At 45.3% G+C, this 19,512-nt stretch overlaps 1 protein-coding gene across 10 annotated transcripts in view; it reads left to right on the plus strand.

Annotated features, from left to right (window-relative positions):
* Window positions 1-19,512, plus strand: part of PRICKLE1 (prickle planar cell polarity protein 1) — a 114,439-nt gene that overhangs the window by 90,838 nt on the left and 4,089 nt on the right. For 4 of the 10 annotated variants that reach the window (XM_007168331.2, XM_057556198.1, XM_057556199.1 and 1 more), the window contains 6 exons: window positions 11,961-12,146; window positions 13,852-13,965; window positions 14,637-14,774; window positions 15,736-15,939; window positions 17,272-17,458; window positions 18,399-19,262. In XM_007168331.2, coding sequence (XP_007168393.1) covers window positions 12,012-12,146; window positions 13,852-13,965; window positions 14,637-14,774; window positions 15,736-15,939; window positions 17,272-17,458; window positions 18,399-19,262 — 1,642 coding nt within the window. In that variant the 5' untranslated portion in view covers window positions 11,961-12,011. Of the gene's footprint in view, window positions 1-2,077; window positions 2,181-2,358; window positions 2,417-2,575; window positions 2,594-3,034; window positions 3,056-11,960; window positions 12,147-13,851; window positions 13,966-14,636; window positions 14,775-15,735; window positions 15,940-17,271; window positions 17,459-18,398; window positions 19,263-19,512 lie in introns of those variants that run through there. The other 6 variants (XM_057556201.1, XM_057556204.1, XM_007168330.2 and 3 more) reach the window with 5 other exon arrangements.

Consider the following 19,512-nt stretch of genomic DNA (forward strand, 5'->3'; position numbering starts at 1 on the left):
ATGGTATGGCTGTGAGGGCCTGAGAGGAATGTCCAAAAATCATTCATTCATTTAACTCGTGTTTATTGAACTTGTCTGCTAAGTGCCAGGCATGAATCTCAGTGCTGAGAATACAATAACGAAATCCCCAAAGTCCCCACCTTCTCAGGGAGAAGAAAGCAAACATGAACAAATAGACATAATGTCAAGCAAAGTGCTGTGAAGACAATAGCACAAATAAAAGCGGGGGGTGATATTTGGGATGGGTAGTTGGAAAAGGCCTCTCTGAGTGAGAACAGGGCAGAGACCAGGATCGCAAGAGGGAACCGAGTCCTGTGAATTTCTGGGCTTCCTTTCTCAACCTCCTCGCAAGTGTGATCTGCAAGCAGTGAATATTCCTCCTGGCTGAAACAAAAGGATGCTGGTTGGGGGCCTTGCTCCCCATCCTGAATAAGTTCGCCCTTGACAGTAACAGTGCCTTTCAGACCAGAGGAAGGTCTGCTGCATTCAGATTGAACTTTAGTAGGAAGCTTTTAACTGTCTCCAAACTGCTTCATCACTGAAAACACTTACAATAGGCAATAAAGCTGACAGTACTTGTTGAAAATGTAACAAACAGTATTTACAAGTAACTGCATGAGAGGAAGCATACTTACAATGGCTGACATTTAATACTCGTAAGTGTTGCTATGGCTTGTGGTTGGGAGGGTTCTGGGGCCTTGGCTAATGTGTAGTTCTCCATTAAAAGCTTTCAAAAAGGATCCATCCACCAGGCTTGAAGCATTGGCGTGCTGATACTCCCTTTATTACAATGATATGATAGTTCAGCGTTTGATTTAAATCAGTAATGGACTGTACACTGTCAGTTGATGACTTCCCCGAGAAAGCCCAAAGGGAATGAAATAGGAAAAAGGAAATCTGGCCTAGGTATTCATGGTTAATTTCACAGCTCCACAGAGGAAAGTGGTCACCTGTGAAGCCCACCACCACCCTCTCACAAATCCCCACACGACCTGAAGGCTAGAGGAGTTCTATATGAGAACTGTTTGGGAACTGTCTTCAAAACTGGAGTCTAGGTTTGCCAACAGAGAGTCTATTTAAATTACAAATCCTGTTGTCTAAATCAGTGTTTCCAAGCTAGTCTACCAGCCGAGCCGCAACCTTTTTTTTTTTTTTCTGTCTCTGCCACTTTAAAAAAGTAACTTAAAAAAAAAAAAAAGGCAGCTTCTCAGCTCCCTTGCTTTGCAGCGGAGATAACAGAAATTGGCCACAGAATTATTTACTTGACTGCTCTATTTATGGCAACTTATTTGTGTATTTTTAAGTCAGTTACAATGGGCTATTGTTCAGTTGTATACTGTAGAAACATATATGTTGCAAATCATTCCCAAGGAATCCTGATGGTTTAAGGATTTTTTTTTTTAATATAGCCTGAAAAAGAGGTAGGATACCCAAGGAACTGGTGACCATTTTAAGTTGCTTTTATTTATGTGCATTTTATAAACTGATAGAGCTCTTAAATATTGCATCTTTTTCTCTCTCTTCCTCTGGCATTTTTTCACCTTGTGATAAGGAGGCTATTGTAGAAATTAAAATTTGTAGTTCCGAAGACTCAGTCTTCTGCTGTGGGTTATTAATCTATCGTTTCTTTCTGGGCTTGCTTTGAGGTCCTGTTTTTGCTTCTCTTTGTTCTTTCTGTAGACAACTAATGCCAAGCTTCGCTTTCTCTTAGTGTATCTAGAAGTAGCTCAGAAACAAGATTAGCCTTGAGTATGAGCATAGTTCTTGTGTTTGAATAATGATATTCACTTAACCTATTTATAAAAACTTTTCATGTACTTGACTGAGTGCATCCCGCGAGCTGGTTCCTTTTCTTTTGCTGTTATTTACTGATAAAAATAAATCTCCTGCGCTAAGCAGTAGGAATCTCTCCGAAATGCGAGGAAAGTCCTAAGAGGAGAATTCATATGTTAATGATCCCTTCCAAGTGAGAACTTGGTTAAACGTGCCATTTGCTGACATCATTGTTATGGGCAGAGTGGAGATGATTTCTTTAAGAGGTGGCCTTGCATATGCTCCCAGAGTTTTGTGGCCCGCGCGTGCACCTGCGGGAGGGGGAAGTTTACATAAGCGTCCTGGGGTATTTGCATGTCAGCTGCTCCACTCACTAGGGCTCCCGGGAACGGAGCGGGCGGACCGAGGTAGGTGCTCGAGCTACGAGGCTGGCCAAGTGGGGGGGGGGGGGTAACTTTTCGAGGAGTAGCGTGTGCGCGGGACCTCGTGGAGACCTGCCAGGGGCACGGTTTGCAGTGACAGTTCCTGGAAAGCGGGTGGCAGCGAGATCAGGCCGGGCAGGCGCCTCCTGCGGGCGGGAGCCGGGTGCGGAGCAGGGCGTGGATCGCAAGCCGGGCTGCCGGCCCGCAGCGCTGCGAGGAGGGTAGGACCGGCAGGAAGCGAAATGGTTACTTTTCTTTAATGCGGGCTCTGGTTACTTCAGAAGATCGCCGGCCCAGGGCCGGCTCCCGGGTCTAGGGGGGAGACGGGTTTTTTCTTTCCGCGGTGAAGGATCTTGGAGAGGCGCGGGGCTGGGGCGTGGGGGACGCTGTGGCCTGGGGTAGGCGACTCAAACACGGGGGGAGCAGAGTCGGCGACGCCGTCGGGGACAGAGGGTCTCTGGGGAACTGGGGGACCTCTTGCCGGTTCGCCCACGGCAGGTTAGCTGGAGGCCGCGGGTGAGGATCTCCGCGTTGCACCGAAAGGGGGCTCGCGGAGGACCGGCCGGCGGTGAGCGCGTCACGGCGGGCGGTGGCGACCCCTCGCCCGCCGGGCGGGGCCAGTATTGCGCCGCGACGGGGCCCCCGCGCTCGCTGCCCCCGCCCCTCGGTCCCCGCCCTGCTGGGGTCTCCTCCGGAAATGGGTGGGCGCGGGTGACCCGCAGAGCACCCAGCCCTGTTTTCCTCCGGGAGCCACCCGCGCCTGGCCGCCAGCCTCGGCCGGTCGCGGAGCGGGGGGCGGCGAGTGCGCGCCGAGGGCTCCGCGGAGGGGCTGCAGGCCGCGTTCGGTCGCACGGCCGCAGGTGGGGAGCCGCCGTCTGGGTCCCGGGGCTCGATGGCAGCCAGGCGGCAGCGGCTGAACGCTGAGACTGCGGGGAGGGCTTCGCGTCGGAAGTTGGGGATAGACGCGGGGATCCGCGGCCACTCCGTGTCGGCGTCCAGCCGCGGGGCGAGTGCGGTCCCCGAGAGATGACGCTGCGCCGAGGGCGGCGCGGGGCCCCCTATGGAGGTGGCGAGGGGGCTTCGAAGGCCCCGAGGGTCGGGAGGCTGCCCTCGCGGGCCTCGCGCCGGCGCCGAGGAGGGCTTCTCTCCCCGTCGCTGGCTCTGGAGCTCGGCTTCTGGGTGCGGGAGGCCGCGGAGGCGGAGGAGCCGGGGGCCGAGTGGGACCCGCGGCCCGGGCGCCCCCTGGCGGCCCGAGCAGCCAGCGCGGCGCGGAGGGTGGGTTTGCGGGCGCCGGGGCTCGGGCTCCTGCTCCGAGCGGCTTCCCGAGGCGGGCGCGCAGGGCCCGGCGGAGACCGGCGGCCCCATCACCCGCGGCCCATCTCGATTTACCCGCAGGGTTTTCCCGAAGGACGGTGGCATCCTTTCCTCCGACTCCCCTCCCGCGGCCTTTTTAAAAAGCCCGGGTTTTCCCATTAATCTGTGTCAGCTAAATCAGGCTATGTGTGGAATTTGTTTTTACAACTCGAGTCTCGTGACTTCTCAAACACTTTCTTGAAGTGTTTTCTCTGGAAACTTGTTTCAAATGAGGGCTGTAAGTTTCACAAAGAGGAGTGTTGTTCGAGAGCCAACAGGTGACGGGGTGAAACCCGAGTCTGTGTGTACATTGGAGTCAAGTCTGGCTGCCGTTTCCTTGGGCCGCCGTTGAAAATGGAAATTCAAAAAATCAATAGGAGACTTGAACACGATTTTGAGAAAATATCTGCGGCCCCCCATTATGGAAAATAGTGAATTCATTAGAACAGTGCCTCGCGTGGCCCGTCTTACACCGTAGCCAGCGTTTCGGATTTTATCTTTACAGACCGGTTTACAGCCAAATAACCTGACCCCCAAAGCGCCGCTCTAGCAAGGGACCATGCTTTGTCATGATGTTTCCTCCTTTTGTTTAAGCAGGCTGTCTTTCTGTCGTGGAATGTATTTGTGCATGAAATTAGAATGCTTTGAAACCCTGCAGAGTTCCACATTTCCTCTTGGAAAAATGGATAGCTTCTTGGCAATGGTATGGTGCCTGACGGGCCACTCAGCTGTCGGAAAGTGTACAAGTTGGATGGAGGTTTACCTGGAAAATACAGCAAAGGCCAAAGGGCACATGGCCTAATGCCACTAATTGCTGGTATGAAGTCCTTTTAGTCAAGGAATGTTTCATAAGCAATATCTTCGGATACCTTCATTCTGTTTTTATTTTACAGTTATCATTAATTCATTTCAGTATAAGTCAAATTGGGTCGGCCTCTGTTGGCCATGACTTTTTAATTGTCTTTAGCAGACAATAGGCTTGAGTGCTGTTTGTGTGAAAACTTTAAAGAGATTACAGTTTAGTGTCATTTACTAGGGAATTCAAATCTTGATTGTAATAGTTTTAAGACCTATGGCTTTTGCAGGTCTCTGACTTTTTTAAAGTTTTCAGCTAAGGACATCATAAAACTAGGATATATACATATACACACATACATGCATACATACATTCATAAATACATACATACATACATTGTGTGTGTGTGTGTGTGTGTGTTGAAAAGGATAGAAGTGTTAGGGGGCTCTGTACTACCAAATTAGTCTGTAGTCAAATTTAACTCACCTGCATATTTAGCCCAGCTGAATTAGAGTAGCTCTTGAATGGTGTGTGTGATCTGCATCTTCTATGTACAAAGGCCTTGTTAACAAGCAGTTTAACAAAGAAGTTGTTAAGCAGCTTGCGGCCCACAGGATGGCACTTAGCAGCAGGGGACACTTAGGGAATGTTAGCCCAACTGACTTCACAAATCAGTATCTGTTCTGGTTTTTGGTGATCAAAGGACTTCTAACTTCCCTGGGCGTGTTCACACAAGAAATACTTTTTCCTAGGGATCCTATAATGCTATGGTAGTCTTCTCATAGGAACTAGAGTGGAATTTCATTGGGAAAAGTATGTGTAATTAGGGGTATGACCTTAGACTTCATTATTCAGTGGCAGGTGCTGAAAATTGTTGTTTTCTATTTGTATGATTTTGATTTGATTTGGTAACTTGGTCCAAGAAAATGATGAATAATAGGAACCATACCAGAACTGATGTACAGTTATAACCTCAATCTGAATCTGATTGAACTCATTCTCCTCAGTGCTCTCAAATCCTCCCTCCCCTTCTGACTCACCTATGTAGTATTTCCATATTGGTGCATCATCTTTCAGCCACCGAGGACTCAGAACTCTGTTTGACCCAGTTTTCCCCTTTCTTGTCGGCTCCTTTTACTTTCTCTCCCCGAGCCACCATGTTTAGGCTCTCTTGATGACAGTGGGCTAATAGGCCCCTCCCAGGTTCCTTTTCTCTTTTAATTTAAAGACCAGGAGTGGCACCCTCCTACTCATATGCATTTTGTCCTTTCTCATTGCCTCTAGGGTTAAGTACAAAGTCTTCTGCTTGAGATGTGTAATTCTTGAAAATGTTACTCAGTGCTACCATGGTCATCTATTGTTGCTTCTTTGGAAGAACATGTCTTCCAGCAAAATGTCAACTCTTTACTGCCTCTGGACCTTCATATACTGTGTTGACCTGTTAAGCTTTTTAGGGAAAATAGGAAAGGCTCACTTATGTATATGTCAAGGTCAATCAAAATAATAATCCTTAACTATCCTGGATGCAGCATACAGCCCAGTAGAAAATAAATGATCTCCAAATGGCCAAAATAGCATAGCAAAATAATATGGCAGTTTTTTAGTTTGAATAACACCTTCATATACTGTATGTTATCTTCCTTAACCAGTGATTACTGTGCTTATGGGAGGAATGCTTAAGCCCTTGTCCACAGCATAATTATTCTGTATACTTTTGGACAACTTTTCAAACTGTATTTGCCTAATTTATAGAATACTGAAAGCAACAAATTAAAGGCACGTGTCTGAAGCCATGTAATTCTGGACATCACCTCTGCATTGTGAGATAGCCCTCAACTCCTCCCAACTGGATGGCTGACTTAGAACTCCATTTGCTTGAATCCTGAATCCAGTGTTCTTTATATTGTTCATTTCCTACTCAAAATGAAAACAAATGATCAGCCAAAGGCTAAATCACATATAACTTACACACATACCACCATTAAAGAAAGCAAGGAAATTCCAAATGGAATTTGGAAACATTCTTATCACAGTGGGTACTTTTTTTGTTTTTTAAGTTCTAGCTTTTAATGGAATAAATGTCAGTTTCCTTGATTTTTGATGTTTCCCAGCATGACTCAATAATGGTCTTTAAATATAAGGATGAATTAATGAGTGAAGTAAATGAATCTGGAAAGTAAATCTCAGAAGGAACCCCTCCTTAAATGAATGAATTTGGGGAACAAGTGCCACCTCATAGCCAGTCATATACTGGGTGCTCCCAATTTTTGCTTTGCCAAGGAAACCTGGAAAGACCCTGCCATGCTCCGTAGACATGGGGTGTGTGTGTATATGTCTGTGTCAGAGATTTTATGTAGGGACTGGTTAGAAGCTCACTCTGAGGGCCAGTAGTGGCCAATAGTTTATCAAAACTGTTTGCCCTTCAGGAGGCTAGAGTGTCCCGAACTCACAAAGAAGATGAAACTCCCCTGTCAACATTCGGTCTTTGTTACTAAAGTGTTCTTATTCTGAATGTCACTGGTCAGCTTCAAGATGTGTGTAATCAGTGGAAGTAACAGTGGCGATTGGTACATGTCAGTGGTAACTTTAATTCTTTATATTCATATAATTATTTTCTTCTTTAAAACTTTCACATCCTTAGGCCATCTTTGGAAGGAAAATAGTTGCTGTTTTAAAGAACCAGGTCCCACAATGTTTGGTGACTTGTCAAAGGTCTGAGGACTTCAGGGCTGAGCTTACCGAATGCCCGGGGCAACAGGTTGCCTTCCCTCAGCACTGCTTTTGTCCCTTGGGTCAGGTGTTCTCTTGACGAGTATATGATGATTGAGAAGTCATACATCTGCGAGCTGTTTGTCTCTGAGTCTTTTTAAATGGTGAGAAGTAGCTATTTAACTATTTTAAAGGAAGAAGGGAAAGAAAGGACAAAGGGGGGAAATGGAACTCTTCAACTTCGTTGCATGGCTTTTGGGGAGCAACCCCGAATCCTCGTGTTTCTAGGAAAAAGTATCTCATCTCTCCTTACCCAACCTCAGGCCTCTTTGACAGTGGTTTTAGCTTTAAAGATGTTGCTTCCCCTACACATTTCCTTCATGGTCAGACTCAAACCGTTTTACTTCTTTTCTCTGCCTTATCAGACTTATTTATATCCAGAATCATAAAGACATTGGAGCGGTGGGGTCCCTACTGGTTCATTTCCTTAACAAACCTAGCACAGAATTGGTTAATGCATGATTGTCATTCACTTGTGATTGAGTTCAGTTTATGGCAGCATTTCAAGACCAGGACAATAAACCTGCCTCAGAATAAGCATGGAATACTGGCGGCCTGAGCTATTTTGGCTTTTTTATTCTATTTATCTCTAACATCTAATATGGTACCTTGCACATAGTTTTATTTTTTTTAAATAAACTTTTTTTTAAGAGAACATGTTTAATTTAATTGTGGTTAGGTAAGAGAATGTGAAAAATACTTCCAAATGGTTCCCACAAAAGTGTGTGGGTGTGTTTGTGAGAAAGAGGAGGAAAAGGAGGACGAGATGGGGGTGACAAAGCAAATGAAGGAAAATGTAAACAGCTGGTGAGTCTGGGTGAAAGGCTCTGTCTAGGAGTTCCTTACTCTTCTTACAACTTCTCTGAAGTTTGAAATTACATCAAAATAAAAAATTTACAAAAGTAGTGAATAACATACAAAATGACTAAAGGACGAGTCACATGACGGGGCCACTCTTGTCCACGTTAAGTGTGGTTCTGCTAAAAAGAAATCTCGAAGAGCTGCTTCCCTCCATATCAAAGCCCGCAGCAGAATAGTCCTGTTTCAGTTATCATTCAGCTTACTTGCAAACCTGATTTGTGGGTCCTGTTTTCACAGGATCAACCTTAAGAGACAGCACCTGGAAAGAGAATGAATGGAATTTTCCTGTTAGATCTCATTCAGCCATGGTTTCATGTTTGGCCTAAAAGGTAGTATTTTGGCAAAGCAAACACAACCATGTGTGGATGGCATTCGGAAGACCCTTCATCATCACCCAGAGAGCATAAGTAATGGTCAGACTTCCCTCTTTCTCTTGTGCTGCAAAGCAAATACCATGTAGTAATGTAAATGTCTACATAAGGTGTTTTAGTGAGATCCCATTTTTGTCAATTATTTTATACATTCTTACATGTGCAAGAACCATACTGCTTCCATATGATGTAGTCTGAGATGGCGATATACCTAACAGTATGCTTTCTGGGCCTGCTGACAAGACAGGTAATTTTTAAAAGAAAAATCCAACTTCAGGTTGTTATGCTATCAGGTAGAGAAAAAATACCTAGTGTTGATGCAGCATGTGTACCACTGCCTGGCACGTGGAGGTCACGCAAAGTAACTTATTATTTTTTAATATTTCTTTCTTTCTTTCTTTGGTTGTGCTGGGTCTTGGTGGCGGCATGCGAACTCTTAGTTGCGGCTTGCGTATGGGATCTAGTTCCCGGACCAGGGATCGAACCTGGGCCCCCTGCATTGGGAGCGCAGAGTCTTGTCCACTGGACCACCACGGAAGGCCCTATATATTTTTTTAATGTTTATTTTTTGGCCAGCTCTTAGAACTTGTTTAGTAAATGTAATGTTTTGTCATTTTAAGTAATTATCCTCTGATACAAAGGAAAACAAGAGGCTTTCTCCAGATTAAGAACGCTGAAGCAACAGCTCATGAGGCCATTGAATTTTTATAATCCCTTTTGACTGTATGTCCTCCTTAAAATGCCCTCTCTGGGTGAAGTGGACTGGGCCCCCCCCCACCCCCAATCCGGCTGTGTCATCGTGCATGTCTGCAGTGCAGCAGCAGTGTGACTACTTCACCAAAGAAAAGGTTCCACCCAGGAGGCAGTGCAGGGCTGCAGGGGTTTAAGGTCGTCACCCATGAGCCCGGTTCTAAGGCCACTGCCCTTGGACAGCTGACCCATGGCGGATTGCTCTGAGGCTCGGTTTTAAGCAAGATACGCCCTCGTGGGGTTGCTTGACGTGGTGATCAGATGTCACGGCACTGATCATGCCAGGCTAGGCACAGAGGTGAGAGTTAGCTGTCAGAGTGTCAACAAAGGACACTGAAAGCTGCGCCTGTGTCACTCATGTTCCTTCAGTTCATCACGAAGTTCGTCGCTTCGCCGGTGAGCGGTGAGTGACAGTTCAGTTTGAACCAAGGCTGGGATGGCTGTGGGAGCTGCAGGCTGGAGATGCGGCCGGCGTCCAGGTGATGGGGAGGACGGGACCATGGCACTGAGTGCTAAGTGATTTCCCTTGATGAGGGTAGTCATTTTCTGTGCAGTTTCCACAGAAGGCTAACCAAGCAATATAGCTGTCAAAGTAATTCAGCTCTTTGGCAATCTGCATCTTTGTTCTAGTCTGGAAAACTTGCAGTTTGTCTTAATTTGCGGTGTTTTCTCTTGTTTTAAAACATAGTGACATTTAAGTTTTAGGTTCTAGTTAATATTTATGATCTTAGTAAGTCTGTGCAGAGCAGGTACCTTCACATTTCCCTCCTCAGCCAGATTTGGCAAAGGGTAGACGTGCGTATTTCATGATTCAGGTTCATTTGCATTGAAGGCACCCATTCTCCTGGTGTGGGTATTTGAGCTACGGATAAAATTCTTTTTTTTTTTTTTCCCCCAGATAAAATAGACTTTATTTATTTATTTTTTAACATCTTTATTGGAGTATAATTGCTTTACAATGGTGTGTTAGTTTCTGCTTTATAACAAAGTGAATCAGTTATACATATACATATGTTCCCATATCTCTTCCCTCTTGCATCTCCCTTCCTCCCACCCCGGATTAAATTCTTAACCTCTAGTTCTCTTCCTTCCATATGGGGGGAGTGGGTTTTTTTCAAAACAAAAGGGAAAGACTAGATCCAAGAAATGTTCTGACTTTCATTAACACGTCCTTTTTTTACTGAGGAGTACAAGGAATGTGCCAATGTTTAGAAAGCCTTTCCTCAGACATGAATGAAGTACACCTGTGTGAACTTATGTCTTGTGTAAAAGGCCAGTCCCTCCCAGTGGTGGGGCAGGAAATGAGGTCATCTTTACTTTTTGTTTGGAGTGAATGAAAGTTACATTTATTAGTTGGACTAATATCTACTGTTGGGCATTGCTCCTCCCTAATAAAGATTGTAGCCATTGGATGTTTGGCCTCCCATTTGTGAACTGTTACAATTTTAATTTTTTAGTGTCCTTTGATTCATCAGAGAAAAATCCTCAGTTCTCATACTCACAGGCTTTAATAGGTACCATGTTCTAACAATAAGTATCTCGTGTTGCACTGTGAGAGTCACTGACAGATGACTGAGTGTCAGGCTGACAATGTTTACCTTCCACTGTCTTTCCTACTTGTTGCAGCAAATGAGAGAACTTTTTAAGGCAGAAGAATTTTTGGAAGTCTGATGTGTCAGACACGCAGTGTGACTAGACTCTGGTTTTTAGTTGTGTGACCTTAGGCAAGTCACTTAACTTCCCTGAGCCTTGTTTTCTTTAAAATTGGGTTGGGCTAATTATCTGTAAATTTCTTTCTTTTTTTTGGTGGAGGGAAAGGGGCAGGTATAAAAAGCTGCATCTGATCCTGGAAGTCTTGTATCCTTTTTTTTCTTCTTAGTGCCTGGGGACAGGGGATGATTTTTCAAAATCGGAAGAAACTTAGAAGGAACATACATGGTGATAACAAAGTTCCTGGGCTGTAGGTCAGGGACTGTTGTCTTGACACCTTTATAGGCCTTCATCTGAGGAGACTTTTCAGAGGCGGACTTAGCCTGGTGGTGCAGTGGTTAAGAATCTGTGCCCCGCAGCAGGCTGAGAGCATGTCACACACAGTAGGTACTGCAGAGCTTTTCAGTGGAAGCCTTCTAGTAACACCGCTAAACACGAGTTGTCACCATGCTGGATTTTATTTTAACCTGGTGCTTGGATTCAATTACTGTCTTATGAAGGAACTCATTAATGAACGTCTGGCTGACTTTAGCCCATGGATAGTAAAGGCTTGCGGGTTTAATGTGCTGTGTAAGGATTTAACTGTGCTATTTCTACTCCATGAGTAAACGAGGTTCAGTGCCTCTCAGACTTTATTGGAAACCTGAAACCTAAGCAGTGTGGCCCAGCCGACCCCATGTGTGCAGGCAGCCGTGCTCTGCTGGGAAGATGGATGAGGAAATGCAGGGAACCAAGTGGGGCGACTGGAGCCATATTTTCACGGCACACAGTAGTGGGCAAGGCGGGGGGGTGCAAACCCAGCTTCTTCCTACAACCCCTGAGGCTTCACAGGGATTTCATCTGTGGGCAGTCGGCAAAGCAGTTTTCTTGAGAACCTTTCTAATGAACAGTGTGTAGAGAAGCACCTTTTAAAGGCATCTGGAAGTAAGCTAGTTTGGGTGGCATTTTCTGAAATGCTGAGCTGGTAAAGGTCCTCTTTCCGAATCACGTGGCCCTAGATTCTAAGTTCCGGGGGCCTGGGGACGGTGACACTGGCGACTTGGTCCCTTTTCTCTGGGCCCCGCCGTGTGTACGCGGGCATTCAGTAGACGCTCTTGGAGGGTGAGAGCAATGCCTTCGGGTTCATCTCTTCGGTTTGTCTTCTATTGCCCACAGCAGCCACTGTCTGATGTCCTGTGACTGAGAAGCTGGCTGTTTGACTTTGTTATGATGCCTTTGGAGATGGAGCCCAAAATGAGCAAACTTGCCTTCGGGTGCCAGCGGAGCTCCACGTCCGATGACGACTCGGGCTGTGCGCTGGAGGAGTACGCCTGGGTCCCCCCAGGCCTCAGACCCGAGCAGGTAGGAACCGAGTCCTCTGCTTTTCTGTTTTTCAATGTGATTTAAGGTCTTCAAGGGTTTATTTTTAAAAAATGATCGACTATCACTGTCACAGTGACATGCTACGTCCTTGGGCCTCACTCTTTGGATGGTTTTAAATTTTTGCTTTTAAGGTCACACTTAGTTTCTCCATGGAAGTTTTCAATCCCTTTTGTACTTCTGGATCCAGAAGCCCTATAAGGATGCTATTTTTGCCCTACTGAGTGAAGACCAGAGTACTGCCTGTGAATTTGTCATGTGGATTTCTGACTTGGGTGTCCCTTTGGAGAGAGTGGGAGGAGTTTAACTTTTTAAAAAACTTTAGTAACAACAAAAAGGTAATCAAAGGAAAGAGGAAAGTTTCCAAGTCAGTTCTCAGCAGTGCCTTTGCTTTGGAAGACAGGAGATACAGAGCTGTGAGAGACCATCTGAAGTGTTATTGCGTAGGATTTGGCCTTTGATAACCTTGTGCATGAAAGATTCTGTCACCACATGGTGTAAATTGGAAAAAAATTAAAGAGCTCATTTTGTGCTTTGTTGTATTGTTATTTTAAGGAAGATGAGAACATTCTGTGTACCTATTTTTATCTTCCCAATATCCTTATAATGATGAACTTATTAAAAATTGCTGGTGTTATACATAAGGGCCAAGATAGTTTGAAATTAAAAGAGCCAACTAGGTGTATGATTGCTTCTGAGTTATGGTTGTGTTTCCCATTTTGATGGGCGCTCCTTTGAGAAGAGGGGTTTCCGATTCATCTGGGGTCTACAGTACCTGGCACACAGGTAGCTAGTATCCAGTAAGTGTTTACAACCGTACAAGCTCCTGCGGCTGGTAACAGTGGAAGAGGGTGGAGAGCTGGTCCTCCAGGTAGGAAAGCAATGTTTTGATAAACTGCTCATTAAGAGAGAACCCTTCTTGCAGCTTAGGGTGAGTAGGTTTTGTGAGACACTAAGATATTGAAGCAGACAGGCCCCAAATTCCCTAATCTCCTATTTTTTTTCCTTCAATCATTTTCATCTTTCCTCAGCACTGCAGTATCCTTCGCAGTACTCATTAAGGATTTCCTTTAGATACAACAGAAAGAAAAAAAAAAAAAATCTCAAACAAAAATTGAGTTCCCCTTTCAAAGTGAACTAAGTACAGGTTAATATAGCTCCCTTCCAGTTTCCTTGGGGAAATTGACTCCAGATATTTAGAAAATAGCACCCATGCAAGCAAAGAAAGCTGAAGCTTGAGAGAACCTGATAAGGGAGAGTTTACAGAGTTTAACAAAACAGCTTTTGTCTTTGCAACGTGTAAAATTCAGAGAGCAAATCCAATGTGTTGTGTAGTGGCTGGATTGTGGACAGTGTCACACAGCCTTGTGTGGTCATTTCCAGTATTCATTCAGGACTCTCTCGGCTGAGCCTAGCATTAATTGTGCATGTCTTATGGTGCGTAATTTATGATGCCCCTAATTGTCACTATGAATTGCATTCCTGAAGAGCAATTTAGCAGCTGGATGCTAGCTATCTGTGGGTTTGCAGTTCTGCTGAGTTGGCTCAGCTTCTCTTCTCATTAGCTACGAGTAGCCAAATCCTGTCAGAGGCCAGAGCCAGTACCTAAAGGGCAGGGTAACGTGAAGATGGAATGAGCTGAAGTGTTCGCTTCCTGTGTGCTGATGTCCTCTTCTCTCTCTCTCAGATCCAGCTCTATTTTGCTTGCTTACCAGAGGAAAAGGTTCCTTATGTTAACAGCCCTGGAGAAAAACACCGAATTAAACAGCTTTTGTACCAGTTGCCACCACATGATAATGAGGTAAAATAACAGGAAGAAGGCTAATTAGGGGGGGAAAAAAAAATCCACCCTGAGCATCGTGGTGCCTCCCATAAACCCCAGCTCCTCCCTGGCTAGGGCCCTTTTGCCCTTCTTCAGTTAAAATTGGGCCGGAGAATACAGCTTTCCATTCTTTAAGAGAGAAAAGGGTGTCAGTGCAATAAACTTAACACAAGTTGGTTTTTACAGTGTTTGCAGCCACCCACCAGTTATCAGGAGCCTACAAATTCCTGCGATCTCCCTACCCTTCACCCAGAGTCAGTGCTTTATGGTGGCCCAGGCCTGCAGTGGACTTGAGTGCCTGTAGAATGTAGAATGAAGGTGGCACTTAGCAAGTTTAAACCTTTTGTAGAAAGGTTAATGTCTTATGATTTTTTAGTGTCTCTGCTGATAAGAGTTTAAATTAAGCTTTACATCTTTAAAAAAAAAAAAAAAAAAAAGGACTCTTCCTTCAAATTGCATTTCCCTTTTGCTAGAGAGGCTGCAAGATTTGGTGTCATTTTAAACGTATGGGGTCATTTTTAAACTGGCGATTCATGGGGGCAGGCCAGCTACACTTGCTGTTTTATTTCCTAAAACTTGATTCTGGAAATAAAGAATTGGTGACGGAGGCTGTTTGCTTCAGAGTGGTGCTTCTGTTTCTTTCTGTGAAGGTGCGGTATTGCCAGACTTTGAGTGAAGAGGAGGAAAAAGAGTTGCAAGTGTTCAGTGCTCAGCGGAAGAAAGAAGCACTCGGAAGAGGGACGATTAAACTTCTGTCCAGAGCATCGATGCACGCTGTGTGCGAGCAGGTAGCCCCTTCTAGGATGAGTAGTGATGCGCGTGGATCAGCTGGGGGGGGTAAGGGGCAGTGCCAGCACAGGCGTGGGCCCTAAAAGCCTCCAAAAACTGAGAGAAGGAAAGGCAGCGTAGCTTCTTATTACGTGGGGATTCGTGTTGGTAACCGGCTACACTGCTGTGCATTATGGGGGAGGCATGTAAACATCGGGTGAAATCCGGCCTTCCGTGGGGTCTTGGCGTGGAGCGCGGCGCTGGGGGGCACCTAGTGTTCAAGAACGCAGGGACGTAATGAAGACATTCGGGGCCTCCTTACTGGCTGTCCTCGGAGTAGGAGTATATCCAACAGGAGGACGCCTCCAGAAAACCACTGCGCGTGTTCTGAGGAGCAGCCCAGTGTGGTAGTAGATCTGAGGCATGTTCATTCCAGTGGAGAATCACGAATAATCCCGCATTAAAGAGCTATTTAATCACTAGCAGGAGGGGACAAAAGTTAAAGTTTCGCTGACAAACTTGGGGTTTAGCGTAAAGTGGAAAAGGCTGAGAATCCAGTCATTAAAAAGGGGTCATTTGGGGCTTCCCTGGTGGCGCAGTGGCTGAGAGTCTGCCTGCCAATGCAGGGGACACGGGTTCGAGCCCTGGTCTGGGAAGATCCCACATGCCGAGGAGCAACTGGGCCCGTGAGCCACAACTACTGAGCCTGCGCGTCTGGAGCCTGTGCCCCGCAACGGGAGGGGCCGCGATAGTGAAGAGGCCCGCGCACCGCGATGAAGAGCGGCCCCCGCACCGCGATGAAGAGCGGCCCCCACTTGCCGCAACTAGAGAAAGCCCTCACACGAAAACTAAGAGACCCAACACAGTCATAAATAAATAAATAAAATAAATAAATAAAGTATTAAAAACTATTACATCAGAGTTCAATTAAAAAAAAAAAAAAAAGGGGGTCATTTAAGATGTAAATTCTTTTGTTTTTAGTGTGGGTTGAAGATAAACGGAGGTGAAATTGCAGTGTTTGCCTCTCGAGCGGGCCCTGGAGTATGCTGGCACCCATCCTGTTTTGTCTGCTTCACGTGCAGCGAGCTGCTGGTCGACCTCATCTATTTTTATCAGGATGGAAAAATTCACTGTGGCCGGCACCATGCTGAGCTGCTCAAACCCCGGTGTTCAGCATGTGACGAGGTAAAAAAGTTCATCGCTTAACACTGGAAAAAAGTAAGCTTCTAGTAAGCCAATATTCCACTGTCCACACCTAAGCAAAACACAGATCTCTCCTGCTTGCGCTCTGTGTGTACGTTTTTAAGATCACCCTTCCCGTTGGTACAATGGAATAATATGCAGCTAATAAAGAGAAAGCAGCAGGTGTCGTTGTGTATTGATAAGTAGCATGTCCTTGATGGACTGTGAGGAAAAAAGCAAGTTGCAAGAAGAGTGTGCAGCAACTGATCGTACTCTTGTTAAAGGGGGGAAGAACAAGACTGTATACATATTTGCAAACACTCAGAAATGGTATGTAAAGACATACACTAAGTTAACAGTGGTGGCCCCTGGAGCATGTGTGGGGAGGGCTGGTGGTGTGAAATGAAATTTTTTCCCTTAAGCTCTTCATTTTTAAGTACATTTAGATTTATAGAAGAGTTGCAAAGATACAGAGAGTCCCTGTGTACCCTTCTCCCAGCTTCCCCTATTGTTAAAACGTCTCACATAACCATGGTATATGCATCAAAACTAAGAAGTTAACACTGGGTAATACCATTAACTAAACCATAGATTTTATTTAGATTTCCTCAGTTTTTCTACTGATGTCTGTTTTTTATTCCAAGACCCCATCCAGGGAACCTCATTGCATTTATTCACCCCATCCAGGGAACCTCATTGCATTTATTCATTATTATCTCCCTAGTCTACTTCAATCAGTGACAGTAAACTTTCAGTTTTTACTTTTATATGTTTAAGTTTTTTCAATGATGTGCTATTTGAAAATTTTTTGAAACCGAAGATGTAAAAAAATTAAAAGTCCTTAATCTGGAGACGGCACCGTCAAACAAAGTGTTATCTACACAAGTGGTGTTCACATAATCCAGCATTCAGAGAGCGCTAACTATGTTGACTCCACAGCCACTTTAGTGAGTTTTCTTTATTAAAAGATGCACAGACCACTAAATTATTTCAGTGTTAATGTATTCTTTGCCAGATTATGCCAACAAAGTGTGATTGGGGAGCAAAAATAGGACCAAGTGAATTATATCCAATGTAGAATTCTGTTTTGTTTTTTAAAGTATCAGCACGCACTCAGTTTCTCTTTTTCAACGTTTTCACTTTCTGTTCTTGTTCTATAGCTAAATCAAGTTAGTTAGTTAATAAGCTTGAGGCTGTAAGAAACAAAGTTCACTGTCTAAGCGACTTTAAGATCCAGTGCCTGTCAATTGCCCAGCAAACGTGCAGTTACTTGACCTTTAAAATCGTTCACAATGATTTTTTTTTTTCATCCTATGGCCTCATATTTCTCTGAAGATAATTTTTGCTGATGAGTGCACAGAAGCAGAGGGTCGCCACTGGCACATGAAACACTTCTGCTGCCTCGAGTGCGAGACGGTCCTGGGGGGACAGAGGTACATCATGAAGGACGGCCGCCCGTTCTGCTGCGGCTGCTTCGAGTCCCTGTACGCCGAGTACTGTGAGACCTGCGGCGAGCATATTGGTGCGTCCACGGCCCAGCCTGCTGGCTCTGTCACTTATCCATCAGTCTGTCTCTGATTACCCACACTCTTATTTCTTTCTTTCCTTTTTTTTTTTTTTTGCTTTTTTAATTGAGGGATAGTTTACATACCATGAAATGTATAGGTTTTAAGTGTTTCAGTTTGATTGATGAGTTTTGATAAATGGGTGTATACTGGATTCTCACTACTTCTGCTAGTTGTGTTCTGTAGAGTCGCCATGAACTCTATACTGAGCCACTGCTCCTAGGGATCCAGTGGGTTAGGTTCCTGTGAGCCTCCGGTCGCAACATTGTCATCAACCAATCAATATATAATCTTGTTGGTGTGTATGTTTTGGTTTAAAGACACCTTATTTAATATATGTTGTTGATTCATTAACATTGAACTCACAGCCAACAGCCCTGTAACTCCTGCCTGAACAAAGCGTATCTAACCCATGGATTGCTTCTGCAAGGTGCGTCACAGCCTCCTTGCGCTTAGGAACACTAGACAGCACTTCAGCTCTATGCTTGGGCCATTTTAAACAGCAAAACCACCAACAGAAAGCACAAAAAGTGCGAAAAAATGGCCCTAAATCGGCCGCAAGTGTGAGTGCAGTGCCCTTTGACCCCGGCTGGGACACACACATCACTGGACTCAAATTTTTTTGCCACCTTGCACATGTCCACAAATGACCTTGAAAGCTCTGCGGGTATTGATTTTTGAACTACAAAATGTTTAGCACATAGGCAAATTTGTAAATGTGGAATCTGCAAATAATGAGAATTAATTGCCCCTGTGTAACTCACAGCCCCATCAAGATCTGGAACAGTCCCGTCACCCCCAGGCATTCCCTCATGCCCACAGTCTGTCTTTTCTGTTTCTTCCGCCTTTGTTTCAAGATGGAACTGTGACCTGTTACTGGATCCTTTTTTGAAACAGGTGTGGACCATGCGCAGATGACCTACGACGGACAGCACTGGCACGCTACAGAGGCCTGCTTTTCCTGCGCCCAGTGCAAAGCCTCTCTGTTGGGATGCCCCTTCCTTCCCAAACAAGGTCAGATTTATTGCTCAAAGACATGCAGCCTCGGTGAAGACGTCCATGCCTCGGATTCTTCGGACTCTGCGTTCCAGTCGGCTCGATCAAGAGACTCCAGAAGAAGTGTCCGGATGGGCAAAAGCAGCCGGTCGGCAGATCAGTGTCGACAGTCTCTCCTCTTGTCCCCCGCTCTGAACTACAAGTTTCCTGGCCTTTCAGGCAATGCTGACGACACCCTTTCTCGGAAACTGGATGATATGAGTCTTTCCAGGCAAGGAGCAGGTTTCGTCAATGAAGAATTTTGGAAAGGCAGAGTAGAGCACGAAACCCCAGAAGACCCTGAAGAATGGGCTGAGCATGAAGATTATATGACGCAGCTGCTCCTCAAGTTTGGTGATAAAAGCCTCTTTCAGCAGCAGCCCAATGAGATGGACATTCGAGCCAGTGAGCACTGGATATCTGATAACATGGTTAAAAATAAGACCGAGTTAAAGCAAAATAACCAGAGCCTTGCAAGTAAGAAATACCAGTCTGATATGTACTGGGCACAGTCACAAGATGGACTGGGGGATTCTGCTTATGGCAGCCACCCGGGCCCTGCGAGCAGTCGAAGGCTCCAGGAGTTGGATCTGGACCATGGGGCTTCGGGATATAGTCACGATCAAACACAGTGGTATGAAGATTCCCTGGAGTGTTTGTCAGACTTGAAACCAGAGCAGAGTGTTCGGGATTCTATGGATTCTTTGGCTTTGTCTAATATCACAGGTACATAATCTAGGGGTTATGGGGTATTTGAAAAAGGAGCCACCGAAAAGCTCATTCCGCAAATATCAGGTCAGCACCAGCAGGGGGGCTATGTTATTTACAACTGTAGACCAAGGAGAGGAAGGAGTTTCAGTTGAATGCCAAACACTATAGCAAAACAAACGTGTGTACATGTGTGCATACCTATAAAATATATTTTCAATACAGTCTTTGGGGATAGGTCTTATTATCCCTGCTTTGAAGAGGAGAA

The sequence above is a fragment of the Balaenoptera acutorostrata genome, chromosome 11 (assembly GCF_949987535.1).
Source record: "Balaenoptera acutorostrata chromosome 11, mBalAcu1.1, whole genome shotgun sequence".
NCBI classification, from domain to species: Eukaryota; Metazoa; Chordata; class Mammalia; order Artiodactyla; family Balaenopteridae; genus Balaenoptera; species Balaenoptera acutorostrata.